This window comes from Clarias gariepinus, chromosome 2 (assembly GCF_024256425.1).
Source record: "Clarias gariepinus isolate MV-2021 ecotype Netherlands chromosome 2, CGAR_prim_01v2, whole genome shotgun sequence".
NCBI classification, from domain to species: Eukaryota; Metazoa; Chordata; class Actinopteri; order Siluriformes; family Clariidae; genus Clarias; species Clarias gariepinus.
In genome coordinates, this window is record NC_071101.1 from 48,762,501 (window position 1) to 48,787,500 (window position 25,000).

The following is a 25,000-nucleotide window of genomic DNA, read 5'->3' on the forward strand; positions in this document are numbered from 1 at the left end:
GTGTGAGCCGCTAGTCAGTTGTACGCTATGCTACGCCACGCTACATGTTTTACACACAGAGACTCAGCGCTACGTTTGTGTTCCAGGAACCTTTTTAGGAACTCTGAAGTGTTCACAGAGGAAACCAAAAAACAGACCTACAAAACAGTTCCTAGGTTCCTGAAGAGGTTTCTCAATTCTTTCTTAGATTTTTTTTTCTTTTTTTTTCTCATAATTTCGAAAGACTCTGAATTGTAACCCCACGTTTACAAAAAGACAGAATTGATCAGCCTTTCCAGGAACCCAGGAACTGTTTATTACAAACACCTCAACATTTTTAGGGTAAAATCCAGAATTGCTGAAACCATTCCATGAAAAAAAAAAATATATATAATAAGAAAAAAGGGACCCGGGAATCTTTTTTTTGAAAAAATCAACTTTTCTGGGAAGCTGTTTTACAAAAGACAGAATCCTGTTATTTTTCTATAGAGAAAAACCAAGGACCTTCTCAAGAACTCAATCGTTCCTCAGAAGGTTTTTTTTTCCTTTAAACTCTTCAGGAATCCAGGATTACATCAGGCAAAATTGTTGGTTTTTTTTTTCCTTGAAATTTCAGGATTCAGAAACAGAAAAACAAAATTTCCCCACAAAATCAGGTATTTAGTTGTTTGTTTCTTTTCTTCTGCATGGATCTTCTCAGGAACTCAAGTTTTTTGTTTTTTTCTCTCAAAACTTTTCAGGAACCCAGAGTTTCATCAATAAAATGAGAAACATTTCTGGAGCATTTTTATTCTTACCAAAAAACTAAAAACATTTCCAGGAGCTGAAAATCAGGAACTCCAGTATCTGTAAAGGACAAAGAACTTTTATTGTTATGTTTATTTCTTTATTTAGTTATTTAATCCAAGAATATTTTTTGAGAAGTGAGGAGCCTTTTCAGAAACCCAAGAATGTTCTCAGGAATCTTGATATATTTTTGTATTTTTTATTTTTGCATGTAATCAGGAACTTTTATAGGAACTCAAGATCTTCTCATGAACCCAGTAATGTTCTTAGAAACATAAATATATATACAAGTAGATGGAGAGAAATTTCAGGATCTCAAAAAACCTTCTCATGAACTTGGTCAGTGTCTTGATCAGAGGTCAGCAGGACGCTGTTTAGGAACCGAGTTCTTTTTAAAAGCGGACTGTTTAATAAGAAAACCTTTTGAGGAACGTTTTGAGTTTTTGTTTGTAAAATAATCAGGAACTTGAGGAAATGTTGGACTTCCTACCTGAAGGTTTGTTTTTAAGATTTACTTGTTTTTCTTCAGAGATGTTTATTGTAGATTTTATTTGTTCATGAATATTAAATACAACGACTTGTAATGTCTTAACACGTGGTTTGGACGATGACGGGACGATGATGATGATGATGATGATGATGATGATGATGGACCATAAACCATAACACCCTAAAAAAACAAACTGGGTTAAAAAAAAAAAAAAAAAAAACTTTTTACAAATAATTCTATGCTTGTCATCTGTTGGGATGATGTGATAAAGTTTTGGCACCCCCCACGGTGAAGTAAACATGGTTGATCAGAAAGGTTCGCGTTTCACAGGAGCAGGAGGAACATCGCGCTGAATAAATCATACAGCTGCGCATCGGCTCACGTCTCCTCGGGAGAATATTCCCAAACGCAAACGGGAAACTTTCACTCGCGTGCCGTAACTTCCTGACCCCAGTGTGTGTGTGTGTGTGTGTGTGTGTGTGTGTGTGTGTGTGTGTGTGTGTGTGTGTGTGTCAGAATTGATTTAGTAAACAAAACTGAATAAACAGACGAGCTGGAAATAGAACCCGAGTCTAAGAGTCGCGTCTGTCGTTCACTCTGCATGTTTCCAACCTGTCACTCTCAGCGCCATCATTTCCCCCGCAGAGACATGACACCAGGGTGTGTGTGTGTGTGTGTGTGTGTGTGTGTGTGTGAGAGAGAGAGAGAGAGATGAGATTAGTCGACTCTGATTACAGCTGGTACAAGAAAGAAAATGCAATAAGGATCAAAATAAAAGCAGTAAAATCAATTATTGTTACGTTAAATATAATTGTTTTTTCGTTGTTGAGTAAATATGCACACACACACACACACACACACACACTTAACATAAAAAAATAACAGACAACTACATCAGCGGTGGAGAATGCCGTCTGTCACGTTCTTATTAGACGCTTCACGTTTCTTAGAAATATCACTCAGTCTGTACATCTTCATCTTCATCATCATCATCATCATCATCATCATCATAACAGCAGAGAGAATCAAGCTGTTCACATTTCAGTCAAAATGTAATGAGGATGAAGGAATCCAAGAAAAATAAAACCAAACAGAAGCGTGTCCGGCAAATTATGATCAACTTAATAAATATTCATGTGAATCGACTGTATTTTTTTTATGTTTTTAATAAACATCTTACTGATATCTTTATAAAGGATAGACATGAAAGAAGAAGTGTATGTACAAATATGTGAAAACAGTTGTTATTAATGATGATGAGGAGGAGGAGGATAATGATGAGGAGCAGGATTATGATGGTGATGAGGAGGAGCAGGAGCAGGAGCAGGATGATGATAATGGTGATGATGGTGATGAGGCAGAGGATGATGATTTTGAAGATGATGATGAGGAGGAGCAGGATAATGGTGAAGATAAAGATGATGAGGAGAAGGAGCAGGATGATAATGATGGTGATGAGGAGGAGAAAGAGCTGGATGATGATGATGATGATGATGATGAGGAGGAGGAGGAGCAGGATTATGATGGTGATGAGGAGGAGAAGGAGCTGGATGATGATGATGAGGAGGAGGAGAAGGAGGAGAAGGAGGAGCTGGATGATGATGATGGTGATGGTGATGAGGAGGAGGAGGAGCAGGATGATGATGATGATGGTGATGGTGATGAGGAGGAGGAGGAGCAGGATGATGATGATGATGGTGATGAGGAGGAGGAGCAGGATGATGATGATGATGATGATGATGATGAGGAGAAAGAGGAGCAGGATGATGATGATGATGATAAGGAGGAGAATGAGCAGGATGAAGATGAGGAGGAGAAAGAGCTGGATGATAATGATGGTGATGAGGAGGAAAATGAGCAGGATGATGATGAGGAGGAGAAGGAGCTGGAGGAGGAGGAGGAGCTGGATGATGATGAGGAGGAGAATGAGCAGGATGATGATGATGGTGATGGTGATGAGGAGGAGCAGGATGATGATGATGATGGTGATGAGGAGGAGGAGCAGGATGATGATGATGATGAGGGGAAAGAGGAGCAGGATGATGATGATGATGATAAGGAGGAGGAGGAGGAGAATGAGCAGGATGAAGATGAGGAGGAGAAAGAGCTGGATGATGATGGTGATGAGGAAGAGAATGAGCAGGATGATGATTTTGAAGATGATGATGAGGAGGATGAGCAGGATGATGGTGATGGTGATGAGGAGGAGGAGGAGGAGGAGAAGGAGGAGAATGAGCAGGATGATGATGAGGAGGAGAATGAGCAGGATGATGATGATGGTGATGAAGCCTGTGTGGCGTGATGGTGCGGATGCAGTGGCGTGATGGTGCGCAGGTTTCCTCTCTGTGTACATCACTCATGATGGATAGAATAATAAACACTGTGTGCTCTCAAAAGAGTGTACACACACACACACACACACACACACACAGACACACACACACACACACACACACACACAGACACACACACAGGCAGGGTTATTCCACCAGAGAATACACAGAGCAGTATGTGTGTCTGAACGTGCCCTGTGTGATTGAGTGTCGCTGATCGTTCACACACAGCCGAGTGAAAATTAATCTCATAAACCATATTCTGTCCCACCGCCTGTCTGTCTCTGTGTCTGACTGCCCGTCTCACTTTCTGTCTTTCGTTCTCTCTCCCTCTCAATCTGTCTGTCTCTCTATCTCTTCATATTTTCTCCTTTTTGTTTATTTTTTCTGGTTTTCTCTCTCCCCCGTCTCACTGTCTCACCTGCCCCTTTTTTTAATTCTCTCTCTCTCTCTCTCTCTCTCTCTCTCTCTCTCTCTCTCTCTGTAGGTAATCTTCGAGGCTGAGGTCGCTAGCACAAGACGAGGTTTCATTGCGATCGATGATGTCCAGGTGCTGAGTTACCCCTGTGGTGAGTCACGTCATCATTACTGCACTTTTACACCTGCTGATGTCATTAAAGCAGTCCCCTTGGCGAAGTCCTCTTGGCAAGGTCCCTTTGGCGAAGTCCCCTTGATGAAGTCTCCTTGATCAAATCTCCTTGATAAAGTCCCCTTGGCCATCCCTAATTCATTCAGAAATGAAAAAATAAGTCCCCTTGTGAAGTCCCTTTGGTAAAGTCCCCTTGGCCATCCTCTATTCATTCAGAAATAAAAAAAATAAGTCCCCTTGGTGAGGTCCCCTTGGTGAGGTCCCCTTGGTGAGGTCCCCTTGGTGAGGTCCCCTTGGTGAAGTCCCCTTGGGAAGTCCCTTTGGTAAAGTCCCCTTGGCCATCCTTTATTCATTCAGAAATAAAAAAAAAAGTCCCCTTGGTGAAGTCCCCTTGGAAAAGTCCCCTTGGTGAAGTCCCCTTGGCCATCCTTTATTCATTTAGAAATGAACACGCTCCAGTGAACACTCTCCTTCCTCCTATTTGAAGCAGATCCTCCACACACAGCTGGGGGCCAAAAGTTTTGAAAATGACACAAATATCAATTTGCACAAAGTCTGCTGTTTCAGTGTTTTTAGATCTTTTTTGTCAGATGTTACTCTGGTATACTGAAGTTCTCAATGAGATTAAGGTCTGGGGAGTTTCCTGGCCACGGACCCAACATTTCCATGTTTGATGTTTCGAGCCACTAAATGATCACTTTTGCTTTATGGCGAGGAGCTCCATCATAGCTGTAGAAGCTGGCAGGGCGTTAAAAGATGGAAAGAAATAACGAAAGCCCCATGATGCTGGAAAATGCATTGTTCATCACCAAACTGTTCTTGGATGGTTGGGAGAAGTTGGTCTTGGAGGATGTTTTTGTACTGTTCTTTATTCATGGCTGTGTTCTCAGGCTGAGAGGTAACACCACACATGAGTGGACTCAGGATGCTTTACTATTGGCAAAACACAAAACTGGTGGTAGCGCTTACCTTTTCTTATCCGGACAAGATTTCTTCCAGATTTCCCAGAGAAATGACTTTCCCCCGGTTCTCAGCAGTCCAATCCCTGTACCAGTTACAGAATATCAGTCTGTCCCTAATGTTGTTCTGGGAGAGAAGTGCCTTCTTGACATCATTTACATTTCAGCATTTGGCAGATGCCCTTATCCAGAGCAACTTACATTATCTCATTATACATCTGAGCAGTTGAGGGTTAAAGGGCAACAGTGGCAACTTGGTGGTGGGGTCTGAACCTGGGACCTTCTGGACCATAACCCAATGCCTTAACCACTGAGCTACCCACAAGTGGCATCTTGACACCAGGCCATCCTCTAAACGACCTGGCCTCACTGTTCGCTCATACCCGCCTGCTGCTATTCCTGACCAAGCTCTGAACTGGAGGTGCCCCGATCCCACGGTCCTGTCACTTGCTGGACTTTCTTGGGCATCCTAAGGTATTCTTTACAACGAATAAACCTCTCTCCTTGAAGATAAATGCCTGATTCAGGTGCAGTTTTTCTAGCAGCGATATCCTTGATCCTTTTTGTACAAAGCAGTGATGACTGCACGTGTTTCCTGGCAGGTTAGCCTTGCTTAACAGAGTAAGAACCAGGATTTCAGACACCGCCCTCCATTTAAAGCTTCCAGCCTGTTATTCTAACTCGATCAGCATGACCGAGCGACCTCCAGCCCTGTCCTGGTCCACACTCTCACCTGTGGTAACCAGAGAAACACTCGCATGATGTCAGCTGGTCGTTTAGTGGCAGGGCTGTAATGCAGCGGAAACCTTTTATCTATATATATTTTTGAAAGGGTTTAAGTTCAACTCCATAATAAAACTTTGCAATTAATTGCAATTCATCTGATCACGCTTTATAACACTATGGAGTGTATGCAAATCGCCATCATGAACACTGAGGCAGCAGTCAGCAGGATTTAGTGAAAACTAACATTTGTGTCATTCTCCCGGGCATGGTGGTGGGCGGGACCAGAGCGAGGCAGGAATTAATATTCATATCCTGTGCAAATGACCATATACTGTACATACAGCTCATTTATAATGAGAGGGCTGTGATTGGCCAGGAGAGCTGTCAGTCACTGTGTGTGTGTGTGTGTGTGTGTGTGTGTGTAGATAAATCACCTCATTTCCTGCGTCTGGGTGACGTGGAGGTAAACGCAGGACAGAACGCCACCTTCCAGTGCATCGCCACCGTACGGGACGCCGTCAATAACAAACTCTGGCTACAGGTACGGAATGAAACCCCTAATCAATTATTGTACATTGTAAATATGTATAATATATATATATATATATATATATATATATATATATATATATTTTTTTTTTTTTTTTTCAATCTTCAATATATAGATTATAAAGAAAGCATTCTCTTTGTTTAAGGTAAAAGTAAAAAATAAAAAAAAAAGTGTTAAATAAATAAATGAAAAATAACAAAAATAAATATTTGTTTTTAATCTGTCACATTCAAAAACATATAAACTTTTATCTTTTAAATGAATGAAAATAATATAAATATGTGAAGAATTTTATTTAAAATTAATTACAAAAATACTGTATATACACAGGCCATTTAAATAAACTTTTATTTAAATAAAAATTTTAAATGGAGTAAAATAATAAATAAAATAAAAGTTATATATATATATATATATATATATATATAATTATTATTTTTTTATTTAAAATATTCGTTTTTTGGTTTGGCAAAAAATAGAAAATAAAAACTTGAATAATAATAAGAAGAAGAGCACTTAACTGATAAATATTAATTAATACTAGTTTTACTTTTATTTAAAAAATACAGATTAAAATAATTAATTCTATGAAACACAAAGGATGTAAAAAGGTTGGGTTGGAAAAGTAGAAAATAAAAACTTGCTTCTAAACAAAAAAAATTGAGAAAGAAACATCGAATCAAAAATAAAGTTCTGGGCGTTAGAATAAAGAGTTTGCGCTGGTGTTTGTGTGGGTTTCAGCTCGGCGTTGCGGTGTGTTAGTGATGTCATTCCTGTGTGTAACGCGCTGGCCAATCAGATCGCTGATTCAGTACGAATGATACGATCGTCTGCTAGAGGAATAAATGTTATTGATAAGTGTGAATGAGACGCGTCTTCTGTGCTCTAACCCGTCTCACAGAGGAGCCGTAACGCGTCGGCGTCTTTAACAAAAACTACACGTGTAAAAGTAAAAAAAAAAAAAAAAATTATATTAATAATAAAAAGTTTTATAAATGACTTTTTTTCCAATTTGCGGGAGAGCGGAGCCTCGAGCGCTGTTCAACACGCAGAGTGTTTGATGTAGAAACTGAACGATCAAAGTGTTCCCTCAGTGCCGCTTACACACACACACACACACACACACACACACACACACTCTCTCTCTGTCTCATTCTTCCTGCTGGGAGACGAAGGCGTTGTACTTCAGAAGGTGCTGAGGTGTGCAGTAACTCGACTCGACTCTCAGCAGCGACTTGATGTATTTTCGTACATTTTACACGTCCGATTTACACGTGTCTTATCGGACACGTCGGTGGACACGTGGATTGTTAATTCCGTGGACTGACACGTGGGTGGACACGTCTGTGGACAGTTGGATTGACGCGTCTGTTGACACTTGTAGCGATGAATCTGTGGACAGGTGGATTGACACGTCTGTTGACACGTGTATTAATGACTCTGTTGACACGTTGATTGACACATCTGTTAAGATATCTATAGCGATGTGTTTCAACACATATAGACGGATACATCCATTAAAATGTTTGTCATGCCTCAATTGACACGTGTGCTGATGCCGCTACTGACACGTGTACTTATGGCTGTACTCCTGCCAACACAACTACTGACACGTGTCTGTTTCAGATAAAACGTCTCTTTTATGGTTGTGGTGTTTGTGTTATTTTTAAAAGTTTGATTTCACTTTTCTTTAAAAGTTGCATCAGTTGTGTAAAGTTGTGCTATTTGGGTTTCACCTCTTACACACACACACACACACACACACACACACACACACACACACACACTAATCAGTGTGTGTCCTCTCATTAAACCTGAACCTGTCATACAGAGAGGATGGGAGACACACACATTGTACATACAAACACACATTCTCCCTCCCTTTCTGACACACACTTGCATACACACACACACACACACGCACACACACACACACAGTGTGAGCTTGTTACTCCTGACAGGAAAAAGTGTGAAGTAGATGAAGAGGTGTAGAAACTTGGTGTGTGTTGAACTTTTTATTGAACTATCTGTCTGTCGCTCCCTGTGTGTCCTGGTCTGTCTGTCTTTTACTCTGTCTCTCTCTCTCTCTCTGTCTCTCTGCTTGTCTGTGTGTTTGTCGGTCACTCTTACCTGTCTGTCCTTTGACCTGCCTTTGACTTGACTTTTGTCTGCTTCTTTTCTCTCCATCTCTCCACTTGTATATTTATCTGTCTTCATCTGCCTGCCCGACTGTTCATCTGTCTGTCTTTGTGTCTATTTGTCTATCTATATGTCTGTCTGTCTGTGCCCATCTTTCGGTCTGTCTGAGTGTCTGTGTCCATCCGCCCGTCTGTCTGTGTCCATCCGCCCGTCTGTCTGTGTCCATCCGCCCGTCTGTCTGTGTCCATCCCTCCGTCTGTCTGTGTCCATCCCTCCGTCTGTCTGTGTCCATCCGTCCGTCTGTCTGTGTCCATCCGTCCGTCTGTCTGTGTCCATCCGTCCGTCTGTCTGTGTCCATCCGTCCGTCTGTCTGTGTCCATCCGTCCGTCTGTCTGTGTCCATCCGTCCGTCTGTCTGTGTCCATCCGTCCGTCTGTCTGTGTCCATCCGTCCGTCTGTCTGTGTCCATCCGTCCGTATGTCTGTGTCCATCCGTCCGTATGTCTGTGTCCATCCGTCCGTATGTCTGTGTCCATCCGTCCGTATGTCTACCTGTCTGTGTCCATCCGTCCGTCTGTCTACCTGTCTGTGTCCATCCGTCCGTCTGTCTACCTGTCTGTGTCCATCCGTCCGTCTGTCTACCTGTCTGTGTCCATCCGTCCGTCTGTCTAAGTGTCTGTGTCCATCCGTCCGTCTGTCTAAGTGTCTGTGTCCATCCGTCCGTCTGTCTAAGTGTCTGTGTCCATCCGTCCGTCTGTCTAAGTGTCTGTGTCCATCCGTCCGTCTGAGTGTCTGTGTCCATCCGTCCGTCTGAGTGTCTGTGTCCATCCGTCCGTCTGAGTGTCTGTGTCCATCCGTCCGTCTGAGTGTCTGTGTCCATCCGGTCGTCTGTCTGTGTCCATCTGGCTGTCTGAGTGTCTGTGTCCATCCGGCTGTCTGTGTCTATCTGTCTGTTTTTCCATTTGCCGTTTTTCTGTCCCTCTCTCCATTTGTTTGTCCTTCTCTCTATATCTCTTAGTCTATCTGTCGTTCTGTCCATCACTGTCTTCTCATCCTCTTTTCCGTTTCTCTGTTTGTCTGTCCATCTTTTTCCGATCCAGGAAGTGGTGTGTGTTTGCGCTGCGTCCTGACCTTGGATGTTTTCGATATAAATTTCAGTCTGCTCAGAAATGTACTGCTTTTTGTAGCATTAAGGCTAATGTGATGCTAGTCCAAGCTAGTGTTCCATCTTGAAGGCCGCAGACTTGTGTTAATATAAATGATTTTCACGAGTTTAATGAAAAGTCTGGTAAAAACCGATGTGTTTTTGCAGTGTGAGATCTAAAGCGGGTTTGTAATTAACACAGACGCGAATCTTTCCTGCGTGTTACTCGACGTGTCGTCACCTGCGCTCACTGGAGGAGATGACGAGCGTGTTTTTTTTTTTTTGGTTGTTTTTTGGTTTGATTTGGTGCCAAGTTTCAGCAGATTGTGCCAAAACCCGAGGGTGTGAACACCTCCCAGAAACCATTACAGGGGAAAAAAAACACAGAGGTGGGGCTGTTAGCACTGTGACACCGCGTGTTAGCATGACTAGCATCTGTACAGGATGTCTCGCACAACACCGGCTCTGAGGAGATCAGATCAAATGTGCAGATGTAAATCTACAGCTGTATTCTCTGTCCTTCATTATTACAGAATAGATTCAAATCAAATGAATTATAAAATATTATTATAAACATTTGACTGCTACATTTTGGGTGCTGATTTGTTTTCATTTAAAAATCCATAACAGTTTGAATAAAACTGATTGAGGGAGTAGATTGACAAAGAGACAGGTATATGGACAGGCAGCTAAGTAAATGGACAGAGAGACTTATAGATGTACAGACAGATAAGTACATGGACAGATGGACGAGTATATGGACAGACAGATCAGTAGATGGACAAGCAGATGAGTAGATGGACAAAGAGACAAGTATATGGACAGGCAGCTAAGTAGATGGACAGGCAGCTAAGTAGATGGACAGAGAGACTTATAGATGTACAGACAGATAAGTACATGGACAGATGGACGAGTATATGGACAGACAGATCAGTAGATGGACAAGCAGATGAGTAGATGGACAAAGAGACAAGTATATGGACAGGCAGCTAAGTACATGGACAGGCAGCTAAGTAGATGGACAGAGAGACTTATAGATGTACAGACAGACATGTAGATGGACAGAAAGACAGGTAGATGGACAGACAGGCAGATAAGTACATGGACAGGCAGATAAGTACATGGACAGACGGACGAGTAGATGGACAGACAGATGAGTAGATGGACAGACAGATGAGTAGATGGACAAATAGACGAGTAGATGGACGAATAGACGGGTAGATGGACAGAGACAATAATAGATGAGTAGATGGACAGAGACAATTATAGATGAGTAGATGGACAGAGACAAGTATATGGACAGGCAGCTAAGTAGATGACAGAGAGACTTATAGATGTACAGACAGATGAGTACATGGACAGACAGATGAGTAGATGGACAAATAGACGAGTAGATGGACGAATAGACGAGTAGATAGACAGAGACAATAATAGATGAGTAGATGGACAGAGACAATGGTAGATGGACAGAGACAATGATAGATGGACAGACATGAGTAGAAAGGCAAACAGACAAGTAAATGGACAGGCAGTAGATGGTCAGACAAACGAACGAGTAGATGGACAGATGATGACGCTGATTGTTTGCTCAGGATGTGTTTGTGTTTTATGTGCAGACGAGTTAGATATGTCCATATTAGAAGTATGTGTGTGTGTGTGTGTGTGTGTTTCAGAGGCGGAACGGAGAGGACATCCCGGTGGCGGAGAAGAAGAACATTAACCACAGGAAGTTTGCTGCGTCGTTCCGCCTGAGTGAGGTGACGAGTCAGGACCAGGACCTGTACCGCTGCGTCACCCAATCAGAGCGCGGCTCCGGAGTCAGCAACTTCGCCAGCCTCATCGTCAGAGGTGACCCGCGCTCACTCACTCCCACACTCACTCACTCGTTCACTCACTCGTTCACTCACTCGTTCACTCACTCACTCACTCACTCGCTCACTCACTCACTCACTCACTCTAAAAATGATTTCCTGCATTATGTACAGTATCTTTCACGTATTTTCATAGTCACATTTAAACTACTGCGAGAAGCGCGTACAGACGCGGTGGAAGTGTGTCCCCCCACACAGACAGACAGCGCCCCCTGTCTCTCTGACCCCGTCATTAAGACAGAGGGCGCTGTGAGGCGAGGGAGGTTAGACTTCCACGGCGTCTGTACGTTCTCTCCTTCACTGCACTCCTTTGTTCCTCGAGTAACAGTGAGCGGCTCGCGCTAGCCGTATCCCGGCGTGTTAGCGGCAAGCTGAAGCTTAGCGATGGTGACGTGTGCTCCTTTCAGGACGCAGTGAGACACTGATTCCGGAGGAACTTTCGAGGGCAGAAACGCAGCGAGCTGGCACCGAGGCCCGTCTTGTCGCTCAGGGCCCGAGGCTAGCGCTTTATTAGCGGCTCGTGCGGCTAACGCGAGGTGACACGCGCACTCCTCGCGGCCCTGTGTACCAGAAACACTGCTCACTACTGAGAGCCGCACTGACTCACAGCTCCTCCCAGGAACACACACACACGTCTGTCTGCCTCTTTCTCTCTCTGCCTCCCTTACCGTCTCCCTTTCTGTCTGACTCCCTGTCTTCCTGCCTCTCTTTCTTTCTCTGTCTGTCTCTCCATCTCTCACTCTTTGCCTGTCTGCCTCTCTCTCTCTCTCTCTCCCCCTGTCTTCTTGACTGTCTGTCTCTCTGTCTGTCTTTCTGTCTGCTTGTCTGTCCCTCTGTCTACCTGTCTGCGTCTCTCTTTCTCTGTCTGCCTGTCTAACTCTCAGTCTGTCTCCACCACTCTCCACCATCTTTACCATTTGTTTTTATCTCTTTTTATCTCTTGGTGAGTAGGACATTGTATTTTTATTTTGATTTTAGCTTAAAGCCATCACACACACACACACACACACACACACACACACACACACACACACACACACACTGAGTGGGGACAAAAAGAAAAACAAGAAGCACATGAAAAAACAGCAACAAGGAGAGAGTGCACTGAAGAACAGAGCTCCAGGGTGAGAGAGAGAGAGAGAGAGAGAGGGAGAGAGAGAGAGGTGAAAAAGAAAACAAAGTGGAGAACGGACGAAGAGGAACAAAAAGTGAGAGAGAGGAAGAATAAGGGGAAAGTGGAACCTTTACAAGAAGCGCGAGAAGGAGAGAGTGAAGGAGAGGAAGAAAGAGAGAGAGAGAGAGAGAAAAGAAAGAGAAAAAGGGATGGATGGATGGGGAAAATAATGAAATGGAAGAAGAAAGTGTGTGTGTGTGTGTGTGTGTGTGTGTGTGTGTGTGTGTGTGTGTGTGTGTGTGAGATGAGTCTTTCATCATTGGGTGTTATTGTGCAACTCAGGCAGGTCATCCATCACGCGCACACACACACACACACACACACACACACACTCTCTCCTCATAGTGTTTTATTTCTACACCTCCTTTTCCTTCTCTCTTTTATCTTCTTTTTTCTTTCTGTATCATGTTTTTCTCATTTCATTGTGTGCGTGTGTGTGTGTGTGTGTGTGTGTGTGTGTGTGTGTGTGCAGCTCTAATAAATTCGGGTGTGTTTAAAAGCTTTTTCAGCGCTGCTCCATCTCGAGTGTTTGTCCGCGTTCTCCGAAATGCCCCGCATTCAGCATTAACACACACTCCAGCTTTTTCATTTACTGCTCACACACACACACACACACACACACACTGCAGGTGAAAAGGTCGCTCGGAGAGAGAGAGCTGCACTTATTTTCATTAACTCACTTCGCATTTTATTAGAAATCTTATTCATATTTATACACAGAGACGCTTCCTAAAGAACGACAGAGAGAGAGAGAGAGAGAGAGAGAGAGAGAGAGAGGTGAGCAGAAACTAAAACACATGGTTTACTACACCATGAGAGGGGAGAAATATGAAAGGAAGAAAGAAATAAAAAAACAAGATAGTTAAAGGAGAAAAAAGAAGAAAAAAAATGAAGGGCAGGAAGGAGAAGGAGAGAGAAACTAAAAACAGAAGAAAAGTAAAGGTTTGATCAGTAAAAAAAAAAAAACAGGAATTAAGAAGGAGGAAAAGAGAAGGGAAGAAAGGGATAATTTAAAGGAAAGGGAAAAAAATGAAGGAAAGGAATGAGTAAGATGAAGGACAAAACTAAAGATAAAAAGAAAGGAAGGATCAGCAAGTAGAAAACATGAGAAGAAAGAAACAACATCTGCAGGAGGTACGATAGGATGTCAGGACGAAAGAATGTCAGAAAAGCAGAGGGAAAAAGGGACGGATGGAATAAGAAAGACAGAAAGAAAGGAAGGAAGGAAGGAAGGGAGGAAGGAAGGAAGAAGCAAGGAAGAAGAAAGATGAAAGAAAGAAAAAAAAACACTAAAGAAAAAATATATTAATGAGAGAAAAAAGAAAAATAGAAGAACATCAGAAGAGCACGAGGGATGAGAGTTAGAAATAAAGAGCAAGAAACAACAAAGAAAAAAAGAAAGAAAAAGTGTAAAAATCAAAGGTGAAAGAAAGTACAAAAAAAGGAAAGGACAGAAAAGAGGAAAGTAAAGAACGTGATAAAAAAAGGGAAGGAAGGTAAAAAAAGGGAAAAAACAAAAGAAGTAGGAAGGTAAAGAACATGATAAAAAAGGGAAGGACAAAAGAAAGTAGGAAAGTAAAGAAGGTGATAAAAAAGTGAAAGAAAAAAAGAAAGTAGAAAAGTGAAGAAGGTAATAAAGTAAGGGACAAAAGAAAGTAGGAAAGTAAAGAAGGTGATAAAAAGGAAAAAACAAAAGTAAGTAAAAAAATGGAAAGAAGGTGATAAAAAAAGGAAAGGACCAAAGAAAGTAGGAAAGTAAAGAAGGTGATAAAAAAGGGAAGGACAGAAGAAAGTAGGAAAGTAAAGAAGGGGATAAAAAAGGTAGGGACTAAAGAAAAAGATGAAAGAATCATAAAGGATTTGGCTTAACCTCCGCGTCTGTCTCTCCCTTTCTCACAGAGCCACCCAGGCCCATAGCTCCGCCCCAGCTGCTGGGCGTCGGCCCCACCTACCTGCTGATCCAGCTGAACGCGAACTCCATCTTCGGGGACGGGCCGATTATCCTGAAGGAGGTGGAGTACCGCATGACCTCGGGCTCCTGGACCGAGACGCACGCCGTCAACTCGCCGCACTACAAGCTGTGGCACCTCGACCCCGACACCGAGTACGAGATCCGCGTCCTGCTCACACGCCCCGGGGAGGGCGGCACCGGGAAACCCGGCCCCGCCCTCGTCACCCGCACCAAGTGCGCAGGTCAGTCGGGTCTCCCTGGCCACGCCCACAATACCATATTGAAAATAAATATTCGTATAATATATATGTGTTTACAGTCTGAGATGGAGAGAGATGGAGGGGGGAGGGGAGGAGGTGGGGTCAGGGGTCAGGGGTGAGATGGTCCTGTCACCGCGGGGACCGCTTGCTCTCGGTTGCCATGGCGTCAGTGTCGCACGTGGTGTTGATTGATGGGTGGAGGAACCAATTCAGAGAATCTCTCTCTGTGTCTCTCTCTCCTTCTGTATTCCTCTATCTGTCTTTCTAGTCCATCACTCCGTCTTTTCCTTCTTTCCCAACTTTTTTTTTTTTACTTTCTCTTATCCGTCCTTATTTTGTTTTCTCCTTCTGCTTTTATCACGTTTTCTCTTTGTTCATCCCTTCATCCTTTGCTCATCATTTCCCCCTCTCTCTTTTTATCTTGTTTCTTTTTTCTTCCATCAGTCCTTCTCTCTCTCTCTCTCTCTTTTCTTTAAATTCACACTGCTGTGCCTCTAGATCGGAATTGAAGTTTAAGGGGTCTTACTTTAAGGACCGTGTGTGTGTGTGTGTGTGTGTGTGTGTGTGTGTGTGTGTGACGTGACTTGCGAGAGAAAGCTTGTTTTTTCTTTCATCTTTCTCAGCCAATCACACGCTTATCTCAGCTCAGACTTTCCGAATTTACTCAATTACAGTCTGGGCGCGCACACACACACACACACGCACACACACACACACACACACGCACACACAACACACACACCCCTCTCCAACTTCTATTGTGTGTGTGTTTGTTTTGCGCATGTGGAGATAGAATTTTGAGGAAGAGGATTTGAAGTCTGTGTGTGTGTGTGTGTGTGTGTGTGTGTGTGTGTGAGAGATGAGATGGATGTGTGTTATGTGTATGATTTATTCCTGTACAAATGTCGTGCCATTTTCCTCAAATAGCATATTGATCGTTTTTGCCCCAGTTTCAAAGGGAATGAATGTTGGGTACACACACACACACACACACACACACACACACACACACTACAGACACACACGCGTGCACGCACACAGCATTTTTTTCATTATTATTTTAGAAAAAGCCACACTGATGTGAAATAGGTTATGGGCGCCAAAACTTGTGAGAACAGTATCACTGCACTGAGCAGAGAACACACACACACACACACACACACAGCTGCTAGCATTAGTGTTCACTAGTACCCCTTTAGCCATCACTGTTAGCATTTAGCTTAAACATACTCAGTCTTAGCATCCAATGAGTTAGCATCAAGCGTTCGGGATTTGTTCACCATCTCTTGGATTTAGCAAACTGCTAAGGCTAAATGCTAACTGCTAATTTATTGTTGCCAGTCAAAGACTGTCAGCAATTAGCCTTTAGCTTTTAGCTTCAGTTGTAGCTGTGTTTAGCTTAAGTTAGCGCACTGCAGTGCTAAGTGTTCATCTTTCTCTTAAAACCAAACACTGTGACTAAACTGTCTGTCTCTCACTGTCTCTCAATGTCTCACTGTCTTTCTTTCACCCTCAAACACTGCGACTAAACTGTCTGTCTCTCACTGTCTCTCTGTCTCTCTTTCACCCTCAAACACTGCCACTAAACTGTCTGTCTCTCAATGTCTCTCTGTCTCTCTTTCACCCTCAAACACTGTGGCTAAACTGTCTGTCTCTCACTGTCTCTCAATGTCTCTCTGTCTTTCTTACACCCTCAAATGATGCGACTAAACTGTTTGTCTCTCTGTCCCTCGGTCTCTCTGTCTCTGTATGTCCATCTCTATCTCTCTCTATCTGTGCCTTTTTCATAATATCTGTCTGTCTCCCTGTCTGTCTTTTTTGTTCGATCTCTTTGTCTCCCTCTGTCTTTCTTCTATATTTGCCTATCTCTGTGTCTGTCTCATTGTATGTATCTCACTGTCCCTGACTGTTTCTTTCTCACTTTCTGTCCCTGTCTTTCTTTCACTGTCAGTCCGTGTCCCATTGCCTGTCTGTCTGTCTGTCTGTCTCTTTGTCTCCCTTGCTTGATGTCTGTCTTTCTCCATCCATGTGTGTCTCTCACATTTTGTCTCCCTCTGGCTACCCCCACTGTCTGTCTGTCTCTGTCTGTCTGCCTGCCTTGTGACCTCTTACCCTTTGTATAGATTTATCTCTCTCTCTCTCTTTCTCCGTCCTTTTCTGTCGGTCTTCCTTTGTCTCTGTCTCTTCCTGTATGTCTCTTACAGTCGGTATCTGTGTTTCTCTGTCTCTCTCTCTCTCTGTCTTGTGATTCCTTGCTCCTTTTATGGATCTGTCTGCCATCTATTCTGTCTCTCTCTGTGCTTAAAGGATCCTTTAGTGTAATTATCTAGACTTTATAGCTTCATTTTAACTTAATGTTTAGGCAAAACATTTCTCCATTTCTAAAACGACACGGTAAGTGTGTGTGTTTGTGTATGTTTAGATTTTTAGTTAAGGAGTTAGGGAAAAGAAGACGTTAGGATTTTAATTACAAGTCTAACGTGTCCTCTGTGATCATGCTGATTTAGCAGAAAACACACACACACACACACACACACACACAGCCACTTTTCAATTAACCCACCCTTTCGCTTTCGTTAACGAATCCCATCTTGCCGCAGGTGGGGTCAAAGGTCAATTTCAGTTTTGTTTTTTTTCCCTGACGGTGCATTTCTGTTTTAATTGGATGAGCTCAGTCGCTAAACGACATTGTTGTCAAGGTGACAAAAAAAAAAAAAAGACCTAAACTTGAGCTGCCTAGTTAATGTCCTTACAGTCAGTCCTGCATCAACAAGGGCGGAGCTTAGCTTCAGCCAATAAGAAACCAGATGGACCACTCGAACTTCTCCTTGCCATATACAAAATGGTGCTAATAACATACGCTAATGTTTGCTAGTGATGTGGCTAGCTTGGATACAAGTAATTTTGGATACTTAGCGGACTTCGCGGAAACTAGCTTCCCAGAAGCGCGAGTTCAGATTAGCTTCCATTTGGCCTATATACGTAACCGTGTCGCTAGCTCAGACACATACAGTTAGCTCTTACGTGTCTGACTTTGTTCTCTTTTGTCCCCTCATGCTACTCACACTAATGTACCCCCGAGGCTGACGGGGTCAGATTTCCACCCCAGTTCACGTCTCATCCACTTTTCTTCAGCTTCCCGAGCCTAATGCAGCTTCCCCTGAAGGATGTTAGCTAAAATATCTTCATCAGTCATGGACGTTATTTTGGGTTTCAGTGTAGCTCAGCTCAGTTTTCAGGGTTACTCTGAAGCGCTGACATGACTCCAGATGGCTATGCTAACTCAAGTCACTAGCATCTGTTATAAGTGAAGTAGCTCTGAAGCTATTATGCGGGTTTATTCACAGCCGCACATTGATTTATGTTAGCATATGTTATGCTAACTAAGAGGAAGCGAAACTAGCTTGTGTTAGTTTTGGAAACTAAGGTTTAATCACGGTTTCCTCCGAACCACTGGCATGACTTCAGACTGCTATACTAACTAGCATAACTAGCATCTGGAATGTTAGTTGGATCTGAACTTGTTGTGGGTTTTCTCCAGGTCACATGACCTCAAGTCACATGATCTCACTTTGACAGAAGCTTAATTCCCATTTTCTTTTAATTTGGTAATGAACGGTGAAACGATTCTGCAGCCGCAAACAGCCTCCCGGTGGGAAAACACACACACACACACACACACACACACACACACACACACACACACACACACACACACACAGAGGGGATAGAGGGATACAGCAACGGTTCATTACACTTCATGTCCTGTGGCGTTTAGAAAGTCGCACTACACATCTACACAGCACTACCTTTGAACACACACACACACACACACACACACACACACACACACCAGACGGATGTTTTATTTACGCGTGTCCTCGCGGGCAGCAGCTCGTAAACACAGACCGTTTTTCCATCATGTAGCTACAGGATGTTTACAGCATGCCCCAACTGGCCTACACACACACACACACACACACACACACACACACACACACATGTCCCCACCGACAGACCTGTCCTGCTGTTAACAGCTCTGTTAGTCCATGGAGGGTCCTGCTGTTTCTCCCAGGCTATCATCACTCCATATCTTCTCTCTCTCTCTCTCTCTCTCTCTCTCTCTCTCTCTCTCTTTCTCATTCACGACTCGAATTCTTTATCTATCTGGTTGTCTTTATCTTCCTTCTTACTGTTTCATGAGGGCCATCTTCCATCAAGTTTTTTTTTTTTCTATCCTTAAACATTCCTTGACTCATTCCTTAGGACTTCTGTCATCCTTCTTTACTCCTTTCTTCATTTTCCTATTCTACCCCGTGGCCCTTTCAACTTTTCTTTAGTTTCTTCTTTCTGTTTTACCCCCACATTCCTTTTTCTTTTGTCTGCATTCCTTTCCAGTTACACCTTCTCTAATTTTCGAGGTATTATTCTATCTCTCTTTCGTCCGTCATTCCCTTCATACTGTCGTTCCTGGTTGCCTGGTAAACTCTGGTGGTTAGGGGTAGTATGGAGGAGAGTGGAGTAAATTGGATGTGTGTGAGCCGGAGGTTTTAGCAAATGGATTGATGTGACCTCAAGGACCAGTTTGCTCCCAGAGGGTCGAGTCGATTTGTTCACAAGACACAGTTCCTGAACAAGAACATCAGGTCAAAAAGTGGTATGGATGTATCCGCTCGATATTCTGTATTGGTGTTCCTATAGGTTGGGGTGGGGTTTTAGCCAGATCTTCAAGGGCTGGAGTTTCAAAAGGGCCTATGGTACTTGACCCTTGGCCCTTGGTTGACCTGGAAGGTGAAGCAGAGACCACTAGTTTATCCGGCGATCAGTATTGGCAGCATGATCCAGGAAGTACCTTGGACAAGATGTGTGACAAAACAGTGTCTACAACTTGAAAACCACTTGAGGGTTAGAGCAAACATAACCACGGGTGGTTTGGTAGCTAAAGTGCTTTTCCTGACCATCTGAGTCACTCATACCATGCCGAAGCAGGCTTGAGGGAGGGACTTACCAAATAAAAAAAAAAAATTGGTAATGAACGGTGAAACCTTAAGGTAAGGTGATGGTCATGTGGTGTGGTGATGTTTACGAGGCATTAGACAGGTTGGACTGGACTGATAGGCAGGGATAGCTCAGTGATTAAGGCATTGGGCTACTGATGGGAAAGGTCCCAGGTTCAGACCTCACCACCAAGCCACCACTTTTGGGCCCTTGAACAAGGCCCCACCCATCAAATGCTCAGATACGTATATAATAAGATAAAACTATAAGTCTTAATTTTCTGGGTCACTGTAAGTTGTAAATGTTCCAAGGGTAGAAACCAGTGAGAACATCATGAAATCACTTTGGAATCTTTAATTGCCAAAGCACCATGAAAATTCGTATTGATAGAAAACGAACACTTCAGTCTTTTCCACCTTTGCACAGACAAGAACGTGGAGGACCGCTATGCGGACACCCCTTATAACATGTCCAGCTGTCTGCTGGTGACTTCCTGTACCTAGACCACAAGGAGAAGTCTCAGTGCTCCACCACATTCATTGTGCGCTCCATCAACCAGTCTTTTGGTACAGTGGAAACCAAGTGTATGTGAACATGGTGCTCAGGTGTCAGGAGATCTTCATCAGGTTCTCTGTCCTGCACTTCCATCTGAGAATGTAACCTAATGTAATGTTTGTCCTCATGCTAGGACGTCCTTATCTCCAGAATGCTCCATACAGCAAGGCCCATTTTTTGTGGTAATGCCCATGAAGTTCCTTGTGAATATGTTCACATTAAACCATGGAAACAACCTCTGCTTGAAGGAGCATTGCTTCCTGAGTCGCGTTTTATTTTTCGTTGTCGCTCCCTATAAACTCTGCTTTATTGGTTTTATTTTTAATCATTTACCAGCTTGTGTTCAAACCTCACTCATTTCTCCAGGGAGAGAAAATGTTGTGTTTGTCTATCTCCCTCTCTCTCCATACACACACACACACACACACACATGCTTGGGTGGTAATTAATTTCTTAGTGTGTTTGGTGTGTAAAATGTAATGAAAGTTTTCTCAGTGAAGAGCGAATCCGGTTTTATCCTGATCAGTGAGTTTACAAACACAGGGTTCTCCCTCTCTCTCTCTCTCTCTCTCTCTCTCAGATTGTCTCTCACTTTTTGTCATTCTCTCTCATTCCGTCTCTCTGCTTGTCTCAAGCTCTTTGTCTCACTCTCCACCGTGGAGATGACTCTAAATGAAAGCCATGCATGCATACACACACCTGCACAAATCCGGTTCGCTCTCCAGACCTCTTGTGGAGATAAGAGTGTGTGTGTGTGTGTGTGTGTGTGTGTGTGTGTGTGTGTTTGCCCAGACACCCTGCCTGTCATAAATGTAGTTGTAGGATTATCAGCATCTCTGTGGGGAAAAATGATTTAAATGGAAATGACTCAAACCTGAGCGCTTTATCCGAACAAGAAATGCCTCACCATCATCGCTCCACTGTGGGCGTGTCCCAAACCACACACCTTATTCACTAGATAGTTTACTCCAAACCCCAAACCCATCACACCCTATTCACTATAGAGTCCACATAAACACCACCATCGGTTTACTTTGGACGTGTCCCAAACCATGCGTCCTTTTCACTATCGAGTATACGCAAACATCATCACCACTCCACTGTGGGCGTGTCCCAAACCACACACTCTATTCACTATATAGTCCACAAAAACATCACCGCCACTACCACATGGTGGGCGTGTCCCAACCACACACTCTATTCACTATGCAGCCCACATAAACACCACCATCAGTTTACTGTGGGTGTGTCCCAAACCATGCACCCTTTTCACTATATAGTACACATAGACATCATCAATTCACTGTGTCTAAAATCACACACCCTATTCACTATATAGTCCACATAAACATCATTATCATCATTATTAGTCTACTGTGGGCGCGTCTTAAATCATACACCCTATTCACTATATAGTCCACATAAACATCATTATCATCATCATTAGTCTACTGTGGGCGCGTCTTAAATCATACATCCTATTCACCATATAGTCCACATAAACATCATCATCATCATTAGTCTACTGTGGGCGCGTCTTAAACCACACACCCTATTCACTATATAGTCCACATAAACACCATCGTCATTATCATCATTAGTCTACTGTGGGCGCGTCTTAAACCACACACCCTATTCACTATATAGTCCACATAAACACCATCGTCATTATCATCATCAGTCTACTGTGGGTGCGTCTCAAACCACACACCCTATTCACTATATAGTCCACATAAACATCATTATCACCAGTGTTCGTGTCCCAAACCATACACCCTATTCCCTATATAGTCCACATAAACATCATTATCATCATCATTAGTCTACTGTGGGCGCGTCTCAAACCACACACCCTATTCACTATATAGTCCACATAATCATCATAAGTCCTCAGTGTCCATGTCCCAAACCACACACCCTATTCACTATATAGTCCACATAAACACCATCGTCATTATCATCATTAGTCTACTGTGGGCACGTCTTAAACCACACACCCTATTCACTATATAGTGCACATAAACATCATTATCATAAGTGTTCGTGTCCCAAACCATACACCCTATTCCCTATATAGTCCACATAAACATCATTATCATCATCATTAGTCTACTGTGGGTGCGTCTTAAACCACACACCCTATTCACTATATAGTCCACATAAACACCATCGTCATTATCATCATTAGTCTTCTGTGAGTGCGTCTCAAACCACACACCCTATTCACTATATAGTCCAAATTACCAACATCATCATCATCACTCCTTTATGGGTGGGCCAAAATTGTGGTCTAAGTAGTGAACAAGCTGTAATTTGGGACAGAGCAGAGTATAACCTTGAATTCTACAACCATGAGAGTAAGGTTTGGTGAGTAAGAGTGAGGTGTGCTGGTATGTGCTTTACAACTGACTTTATTACCTATAATTCTGTGAGTATGTGTGTGCAAGCAGCACACACATACACACACACTTGTACAGTGTGCATGTGTGTGTGTGTGTCCTAGTTTTCTTATCAGAGCTTAGGCAGACCAGCCTATTTGAATTTCAAAACGGCCAGTTGGTGCTCAATACCTGAATTCACCATCGCTTACCCTCCACTTCCACTCTGTGTGTGTGTGTGTGTGTGTGTGTGTGTGTGTGTGTGTGTGGTCTCTGAAATTATTTCTTTTCTCTGTCTCAGATGAAGTGCTTCAGCTTCTTATGATGGAGAGTCTCTACATAACCACTGAAGAGTGTGTGTGTGTGTGTGTATATGTGTGTGTATGAGATTAACCTTTCCTTAGCCTCATAACACTCTGATTCCAACAGTGGATTTGAATTCATCACTTTGAGTCACACACACACACACACACACACACACACACACACACACACACAATAAAAATGCAATAACTCAGCCACGGTATGAATAAAACATCACCTGCCGAGCGCATCATACTCAATCACACATTCCCTGAGAAGTGTGCGGGCACGTGCATGGGTGTGTGTGTGTTATACACATTTACACAGTGTTCATGGTCTCTATGCATTTACGTGTGTATTCTTAGTACAGGACAATTTGACTTTTTCCCCAATCATTTCCAATAGTATAGTGAAGGAAACCAGTGCGAAGTTCCCAGAGTGCACTGCAGTAGGTTTGATTCCAGGCGGCAGTGTGCCATGGCTGCAACCGCATCACTTACAAAGGAAGTTGTTATATTTGTTATTTCACTTTTTCTTTCACTCTGATTAAATAAAAAACATAACAGCCGTCATCTTTCAACCTCATCATCACTGTTAACTGTGTGTGTGTGTGTGTGTGTGTGTGTGTGTATGTGTGTGTGTGCGCATGTTCCAGCACTTTTTAGCAGCTGCAGGAGTAAATTACAGGAGCACACAGCATGCCCGCTGATTACACGCAATCAGGAAGTAGTGTGATGTAGTAGTAAGTGCGTTGAGGTGCAGCCTGCGTCCGCGGGTTAAACTTTATTGCCAGAAAGTGTATTGATTGCTTTGTTCAACACTTTGACATTGAGTGTTTTTTGCCTCAATGTTGCTTGGTTGTTTGAACAAGAGGAATAATGACTAAAGCGGACATGAAAAGAATGACCTTCTTGTCAGAAGTAAATGAATGACTTGGGGAACAGTTAAAGAAAGAATGACCTGAGAGACAGACAAGGAGATAATAATCTTGTAAAGACGCAAGGAAAGAAGGACATTTGGAAACAAGCAAGGAAAGAATGACTTTGGGGACAGCACCTCAAGGGATGACTGGAAGGAAGTGACGGAAGGGAAGATGGGAAGGAAGCAACCAAAGGGATGACATGAATGGAGTGACCTGAGGGATTATCAGAAATGAACAAACCTAGGGATGACTGGAAGGTAGCGCCACGAGGAATGGAGGGAAGGAAGCAACCTAAGAGTTTGCATGAATTAAGTGACCTGAGGGATGGCGAAAAGGGAGTGACCCAAGGAAGGGCGGCAAGGGAGCGACCCGAGGGATGGCGGGAAGGGAGCAACCCAAGGGTTCGCATAAATGAAGTGACCTGAGGAATGGTGAGAAGGGAGCGAACCAAGGAGTAGTGGCAAGGGAGCGACCTGAGGGATGGCGGGAAGGGAGCAACCCAAGGGTTCGCATAAATGAAGTGAGCTGAGGGATGGTGAGAAGGGAGCGACCCAAGGAGTAGTGGCAAGGGAGCGACCCGAGGGATGGCGGGAAGGGAGCAATCCAAGGGATGGCGGAAAGGGAGCGACCCGAGGGATGGCGGAAAGGGAGGGACCCAAGGGATGGCGGGAAGGGAGGGACCCGAGGGATGGCGGGAAGGGAGCGACCCGAGGGATGGCGGGAAGGGAGCGACCCGAGGGATGGCGGGAATGGAGCGACCCAAGGGTATGCATAAATGAAGTGACCTGAGGGATGGTGAGAAGGGAGCGACCTAAGGAATAGTGGCAAGGGAGCGACCTGAGGGATGGCGGGAAGGGAGCGACCCAAGGGATGATGGGAAGGGAGCGACTCGAAG

The 25,000-nt window shown here is 43.5% G+C and overlaps 1 protein-coding gene across 11 annotated transcripts in view; it reads left to right on the plus strand.

The window, feature by feature from the left end:
- Nucleotides 1–25,000, plus strand: part of ptprk (protein tyrosine phosphatase receptor type K) — a 124,133-nt gene that overhangs the window by 49,165 nt on the left and 49,968 nt on the right. For all 11 annotated transcript variants that reach the window (XM_053515818.1, XM_053515825.1, XM_053515829.1 and 8 more), the window contains 4 exons: nucleotides 4,076–4,157; nucleotides 6,288–6,403; nucleotides 11,367–11,541; nucleotides 14,638–14,931. In XM_053515818.1, coding sequence (XP_053371793.1) covers nucleotides 4,076–4,157; nucleotides 6,288–6,403; nucleotides 11,367–11,541; nucleotides 14,638–14,931 — 667 coding nt within the window. The remainder of the gene's footprint in view (nucleotides 1–4,075; nucleotides 4,158–6,287; nucleotides 6,404–11,366; nucleotides 11,542–14,637; nucleotides 14,932–25,000) is intronic.